At 45.4% G+C, this 14306-nt stretch overlaps 1 protein-coding gene across 3 annotated transcripts in view; it reads right to left on the reverse strand.

Annotated features, from left to right (window-relative positions):
- RDH11 (retinol dehydrogenase 11 (all-trans/9-cis/11-cis)) overlaps positions 1 to 11302 on the reverse strand; it is a 23617-nt gene extending 12315 nt beyond the window's left edge. The window contains exons 1-5 of one of the 3 annotated variants that reach the window (XM_011994221.1): positions 11124 to 11302; positions 8296 to 8414; positions 7809 to 7964; positions 6529 to 6633; positions 5642 to 5851 (exon numbers count right to left, since the gene is read on the reverse strand). In XM_011994221.1, coding sequence (XP_011849611.1) covers positions 5642 to 5851; positions 6529 to 6633; positions 7809 to 7964; positions 8296 to 8414; positions 11124 to 11197 — 664 coding nt within the window. In that variant the 5' untranslated portion in view covers positions 11198 to 11302. The remainder of the gene's footprint in view (positions 1 to 5641; positions 5852 to 6528; positions 6634 to 7808; positions 7965 to 8295; positions 8415 to 11123) is intronic. The other 2 variants (XM_011994222.1, XM_011994223.1) reach the window with 2 other exon arrangements.
- Between the last annotated feature and the right edge of the window lie 3004 nt (positions 11303 to 14306).

A 14306-nucleotide genomic window follows, 5' to 3' on the forward strand; every position in this document is an offset into this window, starting at 1 on the left:
TGGTAAGTGCTAAATGACATGCTATTTCAGGTCCCCAATCCTTTATTGAAAATGCTGGGGCCAGACATACTTCAATTTTTTTCTGATTGTAGAAAGGTAATATGAAATGTATACATACACTGCCTATTATCTAATCTCCCTAGTACAGGAAATGTTTTGCTGCCAAATGAGTTTTGGTGTAAAGCTTACAAAGAAACAGAATTTTTCAGGTCTTTGTGGACTGACAGCTGCAGACAGAGCCCTGTGGACGTGCATTATTCCCAACTGCCTACTCGACATCTCCCTAGATGACCCATAGTAATGCAGACTCAGAGGTCCCAGATTTCTACTTTTAAAGTCAAACCCGGTTCTTGCAGTGTTCCTGACATGCCCAATCAGGCAAAAGGGTTCTTGACGAATGCTCGCCTAAAGCATGCATCTCCAGTCAACAAGCTCTCCCACCCCAAATATCTCTCAGAAGCTTCTACTACCCTCCATCTCCACCATCTAGTCCAAACTACCCTCATTTCTCGCCTCTGCTGATGAAATCAACGGCTGCAACCCCTCTTGCCCCCATTTTGAAAAGGCTTTAATTTTAAAGGTTTCCCATTGCTCTTAGAATAAACATGAAAATCCTTATTGTGGCCTCTAAGGGTTTGGCCTCTACCTACCTCACCAGTCTCAGCTCAGATCTTTATTACTCTTGCTTTCTACAGCCTACCGATGGTAACCTTTCTCAAACTGAGCCTGGACTTTTGTACAACCTGTTCCTTCTGCCTGGAACGTTTCTCAGCCTCCACATTCTTATTTTTTTTCAGATGGAGTTTTGCTCTTGTTGCCCAGGCTAGAGTGCAATGGCGCGATCTCAGCTCACCGCAACCTCTGCCTCCCAGGTTCAAGAGATTCCCCTGCCTCAGCCTCCTGAGTAGCTGGGACTACAGGCATGGGCCACCATGCCAGGCTAATTTTTGTATTTTTAGTGGAGACGGGATTTCATCATGTTGGCCAGGCTGGTCTCAAACTCCTGACTTTAAGTGATCTGCCCACCTCGGCCTCCCAAAATGCTGGGATTACAGGCGCCCATCCCCTTCTTAAAGTCTTCTTTTTCATTGGCTTCCATAAGCCTACACCACTTCTGGTTTTCCTAAACTTTCTGGCTGCTCTGTCTCAGTTTTCTGGACCAGTTCATCATCTTCTATGCAAAAATTAAATGTTGGAGTTCTTGTGGCTCACCAGACTCACTCTCCATAATTCTACGGTGCTCACATTTTGTCCATAGTTCAAACTGCTCCTTTGAACTACAGACACATACTGGGAGTCAACACAGTGTGGTGGTTATGGGCATGGACTTTGTAGACAGACTGCCCAGTTTCAAATCCTGGCTCCACTCATTAGATATTGGGCAAGTTCCCTTTTGTGACTCATTTCTTCATCTCTAAAATGGGAATAATCATAATACCTACACCTCACAGGGTTGTTCTGAGGATGAAATGAGTTCGTATATGTTAAAGATCTTAGAAGAGTGCCTGATGCAGCTGGGTGTGGTGGCTCATGCCTATAAGCCTAGCATTTTGGGAGGCTAAGGCAGGTGTATTGCCTGAGCTCAGGAGTTATAGACCAGCCTGGGCAACACAGTGAAACCCAATCTCTACTAAAATACAAAAAATTAGCCGGGCGTGGTGGCGTGCACCTGTAATCCCAGCTACTCGGGAGGCTGAGGCAGGAGAATGACTTGAACCGAGGAGGCAGAGGTTGCAGTGAGCCGAGGTCATGCCACTGCCCCTCCAGCCTGGGTGACAGAGCGAGACTTCGTCGCAAAAAAAAAAAAAAAAAGTGCCTGATGCATGGTAAGTGCTAAATGACATGCTATTTCAGGTCCCCAATCCTTTATTGAAAATGCTGGGGCCAGACATACTTCAATTTTTTTCTGATTGTAGAAAGGTAATATGAAATGTATACATACACTGCCTATTATCTAATCTCCCTAGTACAGGAAATGTTTTGCTGCCAAATGAGTTTTGGTGTAAAGCTTACAAAGAAACAGAATTTTTCAGGTCTTTGTGGACTGACAGCTGCAGACAGAGCCCTGTGGACGTGCATTATTCCCAACTGCCTACTCGACATCTCCCTAGATGACCCATAGTAATGCAGACTCAGAGGTCCCAGATTTCTACTTTTAAAGTCAAACCCGGTTCTTGCAGTGTTCCTGACATGCCCAATCAGGCAAAAGGGTTCTTGACGAATGCTCGCCTAAAGCATGCATCTCCAGTCAACAAGCTCTCCCACCCCAAATATCTCTCAGAAGCTTCTACTACCCTCCATCTCCACCATCTAGTCCAAACTACCCTCATTTCTCGCCTCTGCTGATGAAATCAACGGCTGCAACCCCTCTTGCCCCCATTTTGAAAAGGCTTTAATTTTAAAGGTTTCCCATTGCTCTTAGAATAAACATGAAAATCCTTATTGTGGCCTCTAAGGGTTTGGCCTCTACCTACCTCACCAGTCTCAGCTCAGATCTTTATTACTCTTGCTTTCTACAGCCTACCGATGGTAACCTTTCTCAAACTGAGCCTGGACTTTTGTACAACCTGTTCCTTCTGCCTGGAACGTTTCTCAGCCTCCACATTCTTATTTTTTTTCAGATGGAGTTTTGCTCTTGTTGCCCAGGCTAGAGTGCAATGGCGCGATCTCAGCTCACCGCAACCTCTGCCTCCCAGGTTCAAGAGATTCCCCTGCCTCAGCCTCCTGAGTAGCTGGGACTACAGGCATGCGCCACCATGCCTGGCTAATTTTGTATTTTTAGTAGAGATGGAGTTCTCCATGTTGGTCAGGCTGCTCTTGAACTCCTGACCTCAGGTGATCTGCTGGGATTACAAGTGTGAGCCTCCGCGTCTGGCCCCCCCTCCTTTTTTTTTTTTTTTTTTTTTTGAGACAGAGTTTTACTCTTGCTGCCCAGGCTGGAGTGCAATGGCGTGATCTTGGCTCACTGCAAACTCTGTCCCAGGTTCAGGCAATTCTCCTGCCTCAGCCTCTCCAGTAGCTAGGATTACAGGTGCCTGCCACCATACCCGGCTAATCTTTGTATTTTTAGTAGAGACGGGGGTTTCACCAAGTTGGCCAGGCTCGTCTCAAACTCCTGAGCTCAGGTGATCCACCTGCCTCGGCCTCCCAAACTGCTAGGATTACAGGCATGAGCCATGGCGCCCGTCCTCAGCCTCCACATTCTATCAGTACCTCTAATCCCTTTAATTTCTAATCATCCTTTGGGGCTCAGCATGCAACTCACTTCTTCAGAAAAGTCTTCCCTGAACCCTCAGACTGAATAAGGTCCCCCCCAGGCCCCCACTAAAATCCATTATGAGTCCTGCTACTTCTCCTTTATAACATCTATCACAATTATAATTAAACAGCCACAACAAAAAGGAAACAATCCAGATGTTGTTAAAGAAATGCATAAATACACTAAGGCACATCTATACTACGAAATACAACACAGCCAATACAATGAATGGGGTAAATCCATATGTACTAAATGGAAAGATCTCCAAGATACTGTGTTGGAGTTTCAGTTCCTTGTGCATGATACATACATATGTAAATGCATTGGATAATTATTGGAAAGGGGCATACAAGCTATTGATAATGGTCACGTGAAGGGAGAAGAGCAGGGAAGAGGGGAATGAAGGGGGTTTTTCACCTTTAATTCTACATACTTCCATATGCTTTGAACTTTTTTTTTTTTTTGGTAGAGATGAGGTCTCACTATTTTGCCCAGGCTGATCTTGAACTCCTGGTCTCAAGTAATCCTCTGGTTTTGGCCTCCTAAAGTGCCTGAGATTAAAGGTGTGAGCCACTGTGCCTGGCCTTATTTGAACTTTTTACAATGAGAATTATTCATGCATTACTAGGCTGATTCTACATTTAACAGTTTGTATAAAGACTTGCTAATTGTCTTTCTCCCCCATTAGATGTAAACCAAACCAAAGAAGAGACTATACCTATCTTGTTCACCAACTCATCCCCTGTCCCCTAACCCAGTGCATGGAACAGCATGGGCACTGAATACATGTCTGCTGAATGGCTGAATGAATGAATCCTCTGTCAAACCAGGGTTCTTTTACTGCACCATAAAGATTTTCCTCACAACGTTGTGAATCCTCACAACGATCAGAGTTACCTCATTCACATATTGTGAATTCTCACCACTGGACCCATCTTTATACCTCCAGGTCACTGAGGCTTCCTGATCAACTTTTTGGATAGTTTTTGCCATCCAGTTACCCTCATCTATCATAAATTGATAAAAGATGTCATGCCCTGGGCACAGACTGGGCATAAGGACTGAGCTAACCACCAGCTTCCTTCCCATCTCACAGATGTTCATTTGGTAGGATGATCCTGTTCCAACCACAGAGCAACTGTGCCTGATTCCTTGAGCCTGCATTCTGCCGGCCTCAATTCTTAGCACAGTTTACCCTCGATTTCCCTTCTCTTTATTAGAAATCCAGAGTAGACGGTGCTAAGGACCTCTGTGTATTTGTTACTGGAAACTCCCCTTCTCAAGTATGTATTTCCCTCTTATTTGACCCTTTGCAAGGAAGACCCTCCTCCTCCATATTTCCAGTACCTGTTTTAGTCTACTGCCTTTATCTAGTGCCAGTTCAGGTCCTTCCCTCCTACTCAGTCTCACTATGAGTAAAAAATCTTGACTTGCTTATGAAGCCTGAATTAATTATGACAATAAATTGTGAAGTAGTCCCATTTACATATGAAGAAGGAAGTCCTAAAAGTTAAGTAATGGCCAGGTGTGGTGGCTCACACCTGTAATCCCAGCACTTTGGGAGACTGAGGTGGGTGGATCACCTGAGGTCAGGAGTTCAAGACTAGCCTGACCAACATGGTGAAACCCTGTCTCTACTAAAAATACAAAGATTAGCCAGGCGTGGTGGCACGCACCTATAGTCTCAGCTACTCAGGAGGCTGAGGCAGGAGAATCGCTTGAACCTGGGAGGCAGAGGTTGGCAGTGAGCCGAGATTGCGCCATTGCACTCCAGCATGGGTGACAGAGCAAGACTCCATCTCAAAAAAAAAAAAAAAAAACAAAACAAAAAAGGCCAGGCGTGGTGGCTCACATCTGTAATCCCAGCACTTTCGGAGGCTGAGGTGAGCAGATCACGAGGTCAGGAGATCAAGACCATCCTGGCTAACACAGTGAAACTCCATCTCTACTAAAAATACAAAATATTAGCCAGGCATGGTGGCGGGAGCCTGTAGTCCCAGCTGCTGGGGAGGCTGAGGCAGGAGAATGGCGTGAGCCTGGGAGGCAGAGCTTGCAGTAAGCCGAGATCGCTCCACTGCACTCTAGCCCAGGTGACAGAGCGAGACACCGTCTCAAAAAAAAAAAAAAAGTTAAGTAACTTGCTATAGATCACACAGCTAATAAGTGGTAAAGCCAGGTCTTCAGACTCAAAGTCAGAGTCTCACTGTCCCAGCTAGCCACCTTCAATATTCAGTTGTAGACTACTTACTAAAACTATACCCAATTATAGCCACGGAAGCAGGTCCTCTCCAAGTGATGGGCTCTGGAAACAGTTTCTGTTCCTGTGGCTTTTACCTGCCTCTCTCTGACTCATGTCTCCACATTCATTTCCTCCAGGCCCACCTTTTAGCCTCCGGGCCAGTTCCTGGGTGAATAGGATGTTGGCTAGCTTGCTGTGACAGTAGGCCAGGCCTGCATTGTAGAATTTCTCGCCCTGTAGGTTATGGAAGTGGATCCTTCCCAGGTGATGTGCGAGGGAAGACACATTTACTATCCGTGATGGCGCTGATTCCTTTAGTTTCTCTAGCAGCAGATGGGTCAGGAGGAAGTGACCTGTTGAGAAATACTAGAATTAATGAAGTTCAGGACCATGTGGGAATGACAGGAGTCGTGGTAAGCAGGCCTCAGCTATGGGAGGCAGATAATTCAGAAATAAGATCTTTCCCTCCAACTTTTCATTATCAACTAGAAAACAAGTTCAATGAAGGTTTAGGGAAATAACAACAGCCAAAGACATGAGGCATCCTTATATGAGCGAGATAGGTCTAGACTACGTGAATACGAAGTCCCAGCTCATTCCTACTTTGGTTAATCTCATTCTTAAGAGCTGGTCGGCTGGGTGCAGTGGCTCACGCCTGCAATCTCAGCACCTAAGGAGGCTGAGGCAGGAAGGTGCCTGAGGCGAGGAGTTTAAGACCAGCCTGGGCAACATAGCAAGACCCTGTCTCTACAAAAAAAGAGCAGATGACCTATACCTGATGATGGCCACAAGGATCACTACTAAGAAAGCAAGACAGTACCCTAAACCAATTAGGCTGTTAAAAAATGCGCCAAAGCAAACTGAATCTAAATCACAGATTAAAAAGTGGGCAGAACCTGGAGCAGCCCTCAGGTATTCCTCAGCTGTCAGGTAGGTTCAGTCACATCACAAGAAGGCTCAGTCTGACCCCTAAGTTTCCCAAAGAGAATTTTGGTTGTCTCTAGCTTTGTGATAAGGCCAGATTTCTTACCCAAGTGGTTGACTCCTATGTGCATCTCAAAGCCATCTGCTGTCTTCGAGTAGGGACACATCATCACTCCTGCATTGTTGATCAAAATGTGGAGGTGCTTTTCCTCTGCAGGGACAAGACAATGGAGCGCAGAAGTGGTTAGCCAAAGCTACTACATCTTAGAAAGCTGCCTCATGCTCAGGCTTTGAAAGTGAGGATGCAGGACTTCAATCTTCCCTCCATTTTCCCTTCATACTTATTTTCTATTGTTTTTCATTTTAAGACTAGTTGAATCCCACCTACTTTTACTATGGGGGAAAATTCCATTTTATACTACCAAATGACCTTCTCGATCTTTGTAGTTCGGGAGCTACTTACTCACTGCTTTTGGGAATTGTTTCATCCACCTCTCCCAATAAAAAGACTTCCCAAGCTGAATGGAAAGATTCCAAAGCAAGAGATAAAAGAATGTTCTCTATGTACCTCTGCCCTGGTATTCAGGTCCCCAAAGAAATAAATACTGGCCTCACCTCTTTATTGCATCTTCCAATTCTCTCTCATGGTTCATTTCCTCATGTGGTTTGTAATTTATGAGTTCACACCAGTGAAAGTTTTTTCCTTGGAGGCCTAGATCCCTGGGCTATGAGGGGATATGCCTATAGAGTGCTCTTGGATTTGCTTTTGATGACACACTACAGGTTTTTATGTTAATTTCCCATAGATTATTACACACACACACACACACACACACACACACACAAATCAAACCCATAAATATTCTCATATCATTTGGTGGTATGAATTCAGACCCCACAGATGATGCCAGCTTGGGGTTCTAATTTTTTGCCGATGACTCTTTATCCATCTATGTCCTAAAGAGATGTCATGTCCCTGAGCTGGTGGCCAGGGTTTTTATTAGCCTCTATACTATGGACCAGATGGCCCTTTGTGAATCTCAACCTTGTGTAGAACCTCAAACACAGCTCCAGCTCTCAAAGGCCTGTATAGGTATTTAGACCTCAGACCCTAAAAAGTCCATACTGAATGCTGAGACTCCCATGAGATTTCTGGCTTCACCTCTTGCTCACTGCTATGACGTTTTGAATTCCTTTTTTGTTTCTGCCTCTGGAAGATACCCCTTTGACATAAATCGTGTCCCAGTGACTATGAGTTCAGCTACAAAAGTTTTTGGCTATATTTTATCCACTACTTCTATGAGGGAGAGGGACCTTTTCCTTTTAGTTAAATCTGCCATGTTGATCTCAAGACCCACAACATAGACTCTCTAGTTCTACACTTACCGGCTAAGAAGCCCTTAGCAAAAGCTCGAATAGACTTAGTATCAGACAGGTCCAGTGTCCGCACCAACACCTGCTGGTTGCCTGTCGTGGTCTGGATCTCTTTGGCCACCAACTCCCCCTTTTCCACATCTCGGCAAGCTAAATATACTCGAGCTCCTGTCAGCCAACATATGAAAGAGAAACGGTCAGCTCTGTTTTTGAGCTGGCATTATAAATCTGATGTTATTTCCAATATTTTTTAAAAACACACATTTTTACCCTTTCTTCACAACAGAGGTATCTAATTAGCAAATAGGTAAAGAAAAATTAATAATACTCATTAAGGATCCATTATATGTAGAGCATAGTACTAGTTTCAGATCAGCAAATCAGTGGAACCCTTAGGTATTCTTGAATTCCAAAACTGGGAAGAAACAATGAGAATGAATCATCATTACTGTGAGGGGTAAAACAGCAGTAATAGGGAATTGAAAGCAGGTGAACTTGCCTCTCTGAGCCAGTTCTTTGGCTGTCTCCTTCCCGATACCTGTATTAGCTCCAGTGACCACAACTACTTTCCCAGGAAGCTGAACAGTTGATGTACACACCCCACTGGACAGCATTTTCCTGCAGACAGAGAAGGAGAGCTCATCAATTCTTCATTCTCCTGTCTCCTGTCTCAGCCAGTAGGTTCCTGCAACTCCCTGTGTCTTCTGGCTGAGGTTTGCTTTAGTTCTTTCCACTATTGTCCTTTTAAAGGTTTAAGGAAACTTGGAGGAAAGATGACAAAAGTTTTCTGCTTTTGCTCAAAGACAAAAGTGATTCTATTACAAGGGCAAAGCTTACAGCTGTTCCCTGCAGCACAAGAACTGGATGAATATCTGATTAGCCAGGCACCTTTGGTTTGAGCTCTCCCTAAGGCACTTGTGACTTGGGAAATCACAAGATTCAGCCCAGATGAAGAAATAACTAGTTTCTGTAGGTCAATCTGTCCACAACTGGCATTTTATGGCCTTGAGAAATGGCTAATCCGATACAAAAAGTTAAAACTATGAAAGCTTGTGACTCTGGTACAAAATAAACAAGAAAAAAAAACACCCACACATGCACACACACACTTAAAGAGAAGATTATGTATGTACAAAGGGGAGCTGGGATTCAAGTCTTGCTTTGTCTAATCAGAGTCCTTGTTTCTTTCTTTTTCTTTTTTTTTTTTTGAGACAGAGTTTTGCTCTTGTTGCCCAGGCTGGGCAATGGCATGATCTTGGCTCACTGCAATCTCCACCTCCCAGGTTCAAGATTCTCATGCCTCACCCCCGCTCCCCGGCCCCCAGGCGCCACCACACGCAGCTAATTTTTGTATTTTTAGTAGAGACGGGGTTTCACCATGCTGGCCAGGCTGGTCTCGAACTTCTGACCTCAGGTGATCCGCCCGCCTCGGCCTCCCAAAGTGCTGAGCCCAGCCTAGAGTCCTTGCTTCTAAGCACTGTACTATACTGCCTTTTCCAAATGAACGAATGCACAAACATGGATTGGCGGTTCTCAGACTGGCCTGTTCTCTTCTTGGCAATGTTGGGACTCTGGTTAAAACAATCTGTTGACCAGGAGATGCATTCTTAAAGGGCATTTTGGAGGGCGAGGCGGGCGGATCACGAGGTCAGGAGATCGAGACCATCCTGGCTAACACGGTGAAACTCAGTCTCTACTTTAAAAAAAAAAAAAAGTACAAAAAAATTAGCTGGGCGTGGCGGCATGCGCCTGTAGTCCCAGCTGCTGGGGAGGCTGAGGCAGGAGAATGGCTTGAACCCAGGAGGAGGAGCTTGCAGTGAGCCAAGACCGCGCCACTGCACTCCAGCCTGGGTGACAGAGCAAGACTCCGTCTCAAAAACAAAGAGCATCTCAGCCTTTTTCATTGAAGTTGGAATTGCAAGGTACATACTCTTAGCCATTGAAGCTACCTGCTTAGTGCAAAATGCCACAGGGAGGCAGATTAATTCATGGTCCCCACAATCCATCACCTCCCTCCTCAGAGAACAAGCCTCCAGGCTGTTTCCCACATCCCCTTACTGTAGTTCCAGGAGTGACAACTTAGTAGGACCTGTACTTAGCTCTTTCTTCTCCTTAACCAGCAGGAATGAAAGAGACAACTATAAAAGTCCAGCTCTGGCCCGATTCCCATAACCCTGCTGAGTTGGGAATACAGCTCCTGGAGTATAATTTTTTTTTTTTTTTTTTTTCCCAGAAAAATCCCACTGGGGTATGAGCACTATTTTCAGTTCTGGTTCAACTTTTCATTGAGATTCTATATGGATAAGAAGATCTTGTAGTGAAAAAAAGATAAAAAGCAGTGATTTCATCTGCGTGTGAGCAACCACGTGTGCCTAGAGGTGGGAGAACTGAGTGTTCAGAAGGGAGAAAATATATAACTGTAAGAGGGGCGCCAGAGAGGGAAGAGAAAATAAAAATAAAAGAAGGAAAGTAGGTGACCGTGGTAAGAAATGGCTGTGATCTGGCCTGCCTTCAAGTTCCACTGGGACGAAGACCGCCCCACCTGGGGAAGGAGTGCGTCTATTCAGTAACTGGTCCGTCACCACTGGTGACTTACTTAGAACCAATAAGCAGGCTGCCGGTATTACAGCCCGCTGCTGATTGACTGGGGCACTTGGCCAGCCTTGGGCTGATTGATCTATCACCTGGTCAATACCTTTCCACCATTCTCCCAGCCCTCACCGCCGCAGTACCCTAGCTCCTAACTCAGATTCCCCGTGCTCCTACTTGCAAGGCAGGGTAAGAGCTCATAACCAAACCCTCTTCCTTTTCACTCTTCTCCTTTACAAAATCCGCCCACAGAACGAGCGATTCTAACAGCAACGAGAGAGCAAGCATGGGGCCGCAGATGTTACGATTGCTATCAGTTTCAGAGGGCGAAATGTGGAATCGCTCCTTTGTACCTCGAAGGCTGGTTCAAGGCGTGGGAATTAAGGGGAAAACAGCGTGGGGCCATATCCCATTGAAGGGTCCGAAACTCAAGAGTTTGAGGTAGCCTTACCCTCGGGATTCCCTGGAGCCAGAATCAGGGGGTGCTTAGACAAAAGAAAAACGGGCCAGGGAAAAGCAGGGTGCCCCGGAGTGCCGCCCCTTTTCACCGCCTGGGCTCTCGGGTCTCCTCCTGGCATCCAGGACAGCTGGACCTCGCCACCAACCCACCGAACTCTGGGCCCCGCCATCTTGGAGCCCCCCCAGGGGCGTTTTCCAAGAAAGCTTTGGTGGGGATTCTATGTTTCCCTGCCGCCCCCAACAAGAATTCGCAAGAGAAGGCAATACATTTGCACAGACCTGATTTGGGGCGCAGCCATATACAGAAGGAAGGGCAGAAGGAGGAGCAACAGCAGGAGCAGGAGCTCAACCATCTCTGCCGGCTGCAGCGGCACCAGAACAGGATGCCCCAGCCGCGCTCGCCGACTGTGGTTTCTCTTTCTAGACACGCCCCAATTCAAATTGCGACAGCCCGGGGAGCAGACCTTCTGGGAAATGTAGTCCAGAGCTTGGCAGCCTCAGGCGGGCTACGGGAGAGCGCTGCGGCCGATGCTGGCAGAAATTGAATTACACATCGCTAATCCCCAACCATCTAGGACCCAGGGCCTGTGGGATCATTCACCCGGCTCTCCCTTATGGCCACCCGCGGTGTTTGTGAAATCTCTGCAGTCCTCTATCTCCCCACACCCAAGTCCAGTCCCTGGTTCAGTTTTCCCCAATCTTGGTTAGGCAGTTACCGCACTGTTTCTCCTGGAGATCAGATGTGGACGTCTGGGAAATGAAAGGCGGATTAGACAGGAGAGGAGTGGTCGGATTCTGACAGTTGGGAAGGTGGGGGAATGTAAACGCTTCCTCCTCGAGGATTCCTTTTTCCGGTGGAGAGGAAGCAATAAGTCCTTGAAGACATTCCCAGGAGAATCACTTTATTGTGTCTTCATTGGCACAGTTGTTTTTGCCAACTCGTGAAAGTATTTAATCCTGTCTTGAATTAAGACCATGAATATGTTCTCTGTGAATAAATAGGTTCCCTGTTTAACTGTTTCTTTCATCTGAGGCCTATTTCCTCGGGGTGAATGTGGAGGGTGTTTTAACCCATCAATATCTGTCTGTGATTCCTTAATTGTACCCAGTAATATTTTCTGGTCCTTTTGCATAATTTCCGTTTGGTTAAAAGACACATGTTCCAATGAACTAATATATTTTATAGCAAATTGGAGAGAAGAGGGTTTCCTTCACACAATAGTAATTCTTACCAATTTAACATTTGATTAGCAATCATCACATTTTGTCACACATTCTCATTACCTAATATTTGTATTGGGTTTTATAACTTTATAAAAGCCTTTCATTTGTTTTGTTCCTTATTCATTCATTCTTGCAATTGACAAACATTTATGGCATTCCTATTGTGTACTAGGCACTGTGCTGAGGTCCAGCAGGGAGCCAGGAACACAAAATCTCTGCTTGCCCAGAGTTCATGGACTGTCAGGGCAGACCTTAAATAGGTGATCACTATATATAAATCGTGGTGAGGGTTATGAGGGGAATTAGAGAAAGCTCTGGGAGCTTCTAGCAGGGAGAGGAGCTCTAGATCAGGAGAGGCGTATTTGAGGAAATAACATTTGAGCGGAGGCCAGAGGAAAGTTAGTGGGCAAGCAACAGAGACAAGAGTGTGCTGTGCAGAGGAAAGAACCCACCTGAGGGCTCACAGAGAGAGCAGGGTGCACTAGAGCAACAGAAAACCGTCTAGGGAGAAGGGAGAGTGCCAGAAATGGCAATAATAGCCAGTGCTTACATGGTGTTTATTATGGCCAGGCCCTGTCCCAATGCTTTATATATATTAACTGTCTTAATTCCCATAACAATTCTATGAGGTAGGTACTATAATTTTCCCTTTTTACGAACAAGAAAACTGAGGCACAGTGAGGTTATGCAAGCTAGCCTAGGTCAAAGAGGCAGAGCTGGGATTCAAACTGAAGCAGGTAGTGTTCCATGAGAGGGCCCTGTATGCAAAGTGGTCCCCAAATGCCAGAGGAGCCAAGACACCAAAGGATGAGGCAGACAAATCCAGTTTCTTCATAAGGGTGTTTTACTGGGGGAATTTACAGACAGAAGTGTGGTCTTGGGTGGCAGATTTCTGTACACCTAAGTTCCACACTCAGAGTTTATATACTGTAGGGAAAGAGTCAAACTGCTCTGTGCAAGACAATTAAAGGTAGCCCTCCAGAACAGGCAAGAATGCTACAGTGTAATAGATAATAAGCTGTGCAGTAACATCAAGGTTGACATGTTCTTACACTAGGGACAGTAAATAAAGTAGGAATCAGGAGATATTCACAGGACTGGGGCTAATCAGAAGTCAACATTGCAGATTAGCATCCCAGATGCAGTCACTTTTGTCCCCCAAGTTGTATGCAGGGTCTATTGTGCCCTTAACTATTGAGCTATTCTGCCAAAAGATGAAGCTGGAAATTTCTCCCCATACTTATGTGTATTTGCATAGGCATATAAAATTTGCATATAATTTCAGCTAAGTTATAGACACATTGGAGCCATTAATGGAACCCAGATTAAAAACCATTGATGATCTTTACTAAAAAATTAGCCGGGGATGGTGGTACGCATCTGTAGTCCCAGCTCTTTCGGAGGCTGAGGTGGGAGGATTGTTTGAGCCAGGAGTTGGAGGCTGCAGTGAGCTAGAATTGTGCCACTGCACTCCAGCCTGGGTGGCAGAGCAAAAACCTGTCTAAAAGCAGAGGAGAGCCTTGAGGAACTCTAACATTATGAAATGGGTAGAGGGAGGGGAGCTCAAAAATTGACTGAGAAAACAGCCAGAGAGGTTGGAGATGTATCAGACAGGGTTCAATCAGAAGAGAGAAACTACATAATAATTTGAAGAGGGAAAGTTTAACATAAAAAAATTATTAACCATAATGGGATTGGAATAATGAGGGACTGGATAGTATAGGTGTTGTTATACTTCTCCTGAAAAGAAAAATAAATATTTTATGCTCTGAGGAGGATTTGCAGCTACTCAACCCTGCTGTTGTAAATGCGAAAGCAGCCATAGATAATATTTGAACAAATGTGTTCAAATGTTATTGTGTTTACTGTTCAAATGTTACTCTGTTCCAATGACACTCTATTTACAAAAACAAACAGTAGGCTGGATTTGGTCTGTGGGTCATGGTTTGCCAACCTGTGTGCTAGTGAGAAGAAAAGAGAACTCTTAAAAAGATAAAAAGGGCCAGGCACGGTGGCTCACGCGTGTAACCCCAGCACTTTGGGAGGCCTAGGTGGATGGATCACTTGAGGTCAGGAGTTTGAGACCAGCCTGCCCAACATGGTGAAACCCCATCTCTACTGAAAATACAAAAAAATTAGCTGGGCATGGTGGCAGACACCTGTAATCCCAGCTACTTGGGAGGCTGAGGCAGGAGAATCGCTTGAACCTGGGAGGCGGAGGTTTCAGTGAGCTGAGAT

Source organism: Mandrillus leucophaeus, unplaced genomic scaffold (genome assembly GCF_000951045.1).
Source record: "Mandrillus leucophaeus isolate KB7577 unplaced genomic scaffold, Mleu.le_1.0 Scaffold448, whole genome shotgun sequence".
NCBI lineage: Eukaryota > Metazoa > Chordata > Mammalia > Primates > Cercopithecidae > Mandrillus > Mandrillus leucophaeus.